The sequence below is a fragment of the Macrosteles quadrilineatus genome, unplaced genomic scaffold, assembly GCF_028750875.1.
Source record: "Macrosteles quadrilineatus isolate MER2022 unplaced genomic scaffold, UCM_ALF_1.0 Scaffold_6__1_contigs__length_79288215, whole genome shotgun sequence".
Classification (NCBI taxonomy): Eukaryota; Metazoa; Arthropoda; class Insecta; order Hemiptera; family Cicadellidae; genus Macrosteles; species Macrosteles quadrilineatus.
Window position 1 is genome coordinate 38,353,748 of NW_026542599.1, and position 6,143 is coordinate 38,359,890.

A 6,143-nucleotide genomic window follows, 5' to 3' on the forward strand; every position below is an offset into this window, starting at 1 on the left:
AAAAAGTCTGTGTTTCTGCTGAGAAAACTAAGGTCAATCATAACCCAGTCCTACCTTAAGACTGTGTACCACCCCCTTTTCCACAGCCACATAACGTATAGACTGGTATTGTGGGGTCAGGTCACGCTCCTGTAGCCCATGATGTACTGCTGCTCCAAAAAAAGGCACTCAGAAATTTAACATCTTCTTCTAAATACACTGAGCACTACCAGCCTATTTTTAAGGATCAACAGATAAATAACCATCTTCAGTCAATACGTCTATGACATACTTAACCTCCTTAAGGAACATGAGGGTGAATATTATAAAAAAGGGAAGACCAGCACAGCGCTACAACACCAGAAGAGCCCAAAACCTTGACATTCCAAGCTGTCGCTTAGGTCGTACCACTTATTATTTTAGTCAAACTTAAATAGAAAGTATTAAATTTTAAAATAGCACTCCTCTTCATTACACTAATGAGGTAAAAGACTTAGTAATCTGGATTTTTTGGACGAGGCAGACCCTTTGCATGGGCAGCCAGATTCCCTGATCCTATGCCTATCTTATTCCTTGTTTGGGCATTAATTAATAGTGAAGTGTATACTACCGATACTACAGATGTATACAGCGAAGAGGACTTGGTAAAGCTGTATAATTGACAGTAGTTGTACAAAAGTTGAGAGGATCTGGATCTCTGTCCTATAAGATTGCAGTTGCAGCAATAAAGAAAAGCTAAAGAATACAGAACATGCAGTCAGGTAGTTTTAACCATTTACAATTCTTAAGGTGCAGCTTTTCCATGTTTCTGTTTGTTTTCAATTAAATTAAATAATATTACCGGTACATTGTATTTCAAAATTGATTCTGTAGAACCACTTATATTGCAAATATAATGTTAATCATTTATTCTTTTAATTACTGTACTTCTGACTTGTGCATTTACTAACCTGGTATTCAATAATTCAAAGCATTTCGACTATGTACTATAGTAGTCAATATGTATATACTAAAGTATTAGATTGGATAAGTTTACTTGAGGTATACTTAATTATACAGATACCTTTTACACACAACTTTCACTAAATGCGTTCGGTTCTTGTAATTAATCAGTGCAGTTAATGAAAAAATGATTAATTTTATGTTTAAATGAAAATTTCTCTCCTTAGGCTAACATAACATGTCACATATTGCAGATCATTTTTAAAGCTTAAAATGTGGAGATGTTTTTTATACTATTTGACAGTTTTTAACATGACTTGACAACAAATTCCCTAGAGCGAGTTGTAGCGCCATTTTAGATTTTCAAAATTTTGTATTTAAGTTGTTGAAAAAACTATGTGTTAAATTATACGTGTTCTGATATACAATTTAATGACAATTCTAAAAATACAATTAAAAATGTCGTTATGAAGGTTAAAAGTTGAAAAATATGATATTTTATTAGGCAATGTAAAGAAATTTGGAAAAAAGGACTGTTGCCGGAAGTAGGAGTGAGATATAACTATCCAAATTGCGTATTTTTATCGCAATTTGCGGGCATAATAATGCCATAAAATATTTGACACTGGCTACCAAACACCCTGTATACATTTTCATAGTATTGAAAGTTTGCCAAAATAACTAAGTAGACTATCTTTAAGCCAATTGATCTAGCCTCCCAGTAGTGGTCCCAGTAAAATAGCACGGTCTGTCTTGGTCTAATTAAGAGTAAGACCTTAAAAAAAATATGTGCCAGACCCAAATGTAATGTATTTGTGAAATGTGTCTAAACCAACCACTGGACAAGTATTTTTAAGGAAAAACACACATTACCTACCAAAAAAGTGTTTAATTTATTTAATTTTTTGTTCAGTATTCTCTTGCAAACTGGGAAATATATTAATTCACGAAATATATACTGCTTCCATGGTTTTTTACAAGTATTATACTTTTAAAATTTACAATAATATTTTTTTGCAATAAAAACATGTTTAACTAATATTTTTCCCTCTTCAACACCATTATTACATTTCACCATGAAAAAATTAAGGGTTCAAAATATTATTTTCAAAATATTTAAAGGATATGGTAGGATCATAAAATTTACGGAACAATATGAGAAAATGAATATAGATAATATGTCTAAAGTTTAAGGAGCTAAATATCAAAAACTTTTTTTATATACTAATTTTTATTTGGGGGTCCACTAGACCCCCGCGCGAGCTCCAGTGTCAAAAAAACTAGCGTGCACGCTTAAGGGACTCTCTTGTGAATAAAAGCTACTCGTTTATTGGCAAGTAAATACTTCCTTAGTACTACTACTGACACGGCCACCTTCAACTAACTGAGGATCAACCCTTTGACAGTATCCAAAAGGCAATGATCAAACTTCTAATACATGTAGGAAATGGGCAAACAAGGTTATTGAATAAAAACATTACAATATGACTATTTATTTGTACAATAAATCGTGCTAGTGTACATAGGTTGTTCTTGAAACTGAATGCACTGTGCTTAATTGAGTGATAAATTAAATAAATAGCTCAAAATACCTATAAAATTAAAGGTTTCCACCAATCCATTGATATTTAAGTAGCATATGCAAAGTCAGTGGTGAGTTGTTTATTATCTTTTTTAAGGTATGTCTCATAGTGAAACTGACTATCCAATATTTTTATTGAAACCTTGCAGCTTTTCAACTGCCAAATATCAGCTGAAACTATTCGGTGAACTTTGGTAAGATTATTAATTATTTTGCTCCAAACTCTAGGTTATTTAAGTTAGACTGATTAAACGGATTAGTTAAGACTGAATGTTTTAGGCACAGTTTAAATATTTATTCGTTGTCAATCATCAAGAAGTAGTTTTTTTTTTACTGATCACTGGCAGCATTAAAATGCTTTGCCCTTTGTTCATAATGTACAAAATATATAAATAAAAGCAAATGTATGATATACAAGCAGATAGATAACAGTAGCTAAAAAACCTATGTTTTCTATAAATATCTTTTGTTTCTTTTCTTATGTATTGTTATTATTTACAAATTGTTTTAACATTAACTGATTATTATTGTACCTTTAACTCTCAACACATCCTATTTTCTACAACTAAACTTTTATTGTCAAGTGACAAACTTACAAACGTACTATTTCAAAATGTTCAAATAATTTTCAGAAAAATCTGCTTGTATATTCCAATATTGCTTGGGAAAATTACAAATATATTATGATAGATTTATTTTTCTATATACAGCATTAGTTACACTATTAACACATCTTAAATAATTAAGTTCTTCTAACAATAGCTTTGGGGTAATCCATGCACTCAAATGTACAGAAATTTGAAACATAGTACTAGTCAAATTCAAATACATTAAATAATTGTAATTGAATTACGTACTATTTATTTATTGAAATATAAACCTGTTAAAAATCACATAAAATATATTTCAAATTAAATATAACAAATAATCACCAAAATAATTATTCAAGTTGTTTTATTGATCTAAACTTCTCAAACAAACTGTGATAACAGAACAAGTGGTAACTGATAAAATTTAAAATAACTATAGAATTTCAACATGTTACTCAAACATAAAATATATAAGTTACCACGGTCATCAACTACAGCCACTATTAAGTATTATACAGACATTAAAGATAGTTCAAATCACTAGAGGAGATCTAGGATTCAGGAAATAACATATTTTTAACAAAGAATAAGAAATTGAATTTGTTAAGTTATCTTGACAGTTATTTAAAGTAAAACTTGAATTAATACCTAAGAGTCTTTACCCCCTGCTTTTAATTCTGAATAACACCATTTGGCCAAAATCAAATTTTGTATAAAAAAATTACTAATTCACAAATTACAAAAACTCAAGTAACTGCTTTAATACCCCAAATTCGGACACAGTTACGAAAACAACATCCCTTTGTAAAATTAAAATTGGTAATAATACAGAAACACTTCTACATTATTTGCTTCACAAAATCGTCAAATACAACAAGCACAACAATTTGTTTTTGTCGCCAACACTTTTGACAATTTCTCTTGGGAATAAAAGAGTTGTTAGTCAAGGGTTAAACTTATTAGCCTTGGGACTTATACACTTTTCCACTGCGACATCATCAACAATGCCGCAGAGATTAAAAGATTAGTTTCTTTTTGAGCTGTTGATGAGGTATTTGCAACAATGAGTGAGCAGGTGTTTTTCCCCTGTTGCTTCCGAACTCCCACCACCCATTTCTCTGGTGTAGATGTCCAATCCGTACTGTCCTTCCTCGGGGAATGTTATGAAGAAGGTAACAATGTCGTCGTCTGAAACAACGTGAGACACAAACTTTGACAGCCTCTTCTCTTCCACTCCGTTCTTGTGAAGCGTCGCCATGAAGTCAGTGAGCGGGCGGGACATTCGGAACTGGAGCTCCAGCTCTCTACCAGCAAACACCAGTGCGTCCTGAAAATTTGAAAGATGTTAGGAAAAAACATGGCTTGAGTGAAGTAAGAGTGACTTAAGTAAAGTCGGAGTAATTTTAAGCCCAAAACAAAAGAAGTAAAAAAAATCCATGTTCAAATGTGTTAAGTGAAATTTAAATCAATTCAAATAACTTGTAATGATAAATTACAAGCAAATCACATAAATGTTTTTCAGAGCTCATCAAATAAATAAACACCTTTTCTGCTACGAGGCATGAATAGCTTTTTGTTAAGTTTTTTTACAAAATGAAATATGCAAAATTGTAGAATCTTTGGTGGGAGACATTTTTTTAAATCATTAGATAAGCTGATTAGCTTTCATTTTGGACTTTGAAATTTTTTTTCCGTATCCCGAGTTCACCTGTATTTTATGGTTTTTAATTCTATAAATTCTCAATAATTCATACCATAATTGTTGAATCAAGTTATTGCAATACTGTATTTAAATTGACTCTAACTTATAGCCTCTTTTTCTAAGCTTACTTGAAGGGGGGGGGGGGGTTCTTGGATGTTCTGCCACTAACTTTACCAGAGAGATATGGGATACCCTCTTAGTGAGATAAGGGTCCGGGAAAAATATACTTGTGTGTTTGAAAACTGTATTTTCCTACAGTTACCTAACAATGTACATGTTCTCTCACTGATTTGAGAAAGCAAAGTGGCCAATTCGCTCACCAGTGAGACAATGTTAACATTGTCTCACTCTAATTACTTTGTCTCACTCCAGATTTGCAACGTGAAGGCACGAAATAGTGAGCGCGTAATATGCAGGCAACGTCGTATGCGCGGCGAAATACGTTGGCAGCACTGGCTGTAAATCAGCTGGTCAGCTGTTGTACTGGTCACTTCACATTAAATGTTATATTAAAAGTTCACTTCTGTGTAAAAATAGGTTATGTTTGTTCATGTTTCTTCACAAATGTTTTTGTTTTATGGTAACTGTAGGAAAAGTATAATGTGCAACTCGAGTTCAAAGTACAATTGCCTCACTCGAGAAACCATTCCTCACTCGCCTACGGCTCGTGAGTAAGGATTTCTCTCGAGTGAGTCAATTGCTCACTTTTCTCACTAGTTGCACAAATAACTATTTTTACATAAATCTTTCATGTTGAAGATAAATTCTTCATCAATTTGTCCATATTTTGGCAATTTTATAAAAGTTTTGATAGTCGACTATTTCCAATGAAGAAAGAAAATACTTAATTGTTTTAAGTATTTACTTATAAAAGTATCTAATTAATTAAATTTAATTAATCTCATATTTTTCATCAAAGCAACAGCTACAATCAGATTAAACCAACAAAGTATGCAAAATAAATCAAAGGACACATCACACTGTAGTTTCCTTCAATGTGACGGTATGATGAGCCTGGGGGTGGGAAACATAGATCATCAGTGGGTCATCATTCCTTTGCAATACACAGTCATGCAGGGAACAGTTATTCTACATACAAGATGTATGAACAGAATACGAAATATGTGTAACACCATACACGTTTCTTCATAAAGACAATAAAACCAACCTTTAATTTTTATTGTACAGTAGTGTTTTTTTAGAAAATATTATTTCCAAAAGTTAAGCAAAAAATTGAATATTTTAAAAAAATATTTTGAGGAGCCATTGCCCCACCGCTGGTAATTCTTCCCATGGTTTCATCTATGTAAACGGAGAACCTATCTCTGGACTCACCTGGTGCGTAATT

General features: G+C 32.2%; 1 protein-coding gene across 1 annotated transcript; it reads right to left on the minus strand.

Annotated features, from left to right (window-relative positions):
* Positions 1 to 2,398: 2,398 nt before the first annotated feature.
* Positions 2,399 to 6,137, minus strand: LOC128997678 (hillarin-like). Its single transcript, XM_054423325.1, has 2 exons — positions 6,131 to 6,137; positions 2,399 to 4,420 (listed from the first exon to the last, which is right to left on the minus strand). Exon 2 carries the CDS (start codon positions 4,373 to 4,375, stop codon positions 4,118 to 4,120), a length of 258 nt encoding a protein of 85 aa, XP_054279300.1. The 5' UTR covers positions 4,376 to 4,420; positions 6,131 to 6,137; the 3' UTR covers positions 2,399 to 4,117.
* Positions 6,138 to 6,143: the final 6 nt, after the last annotated feature.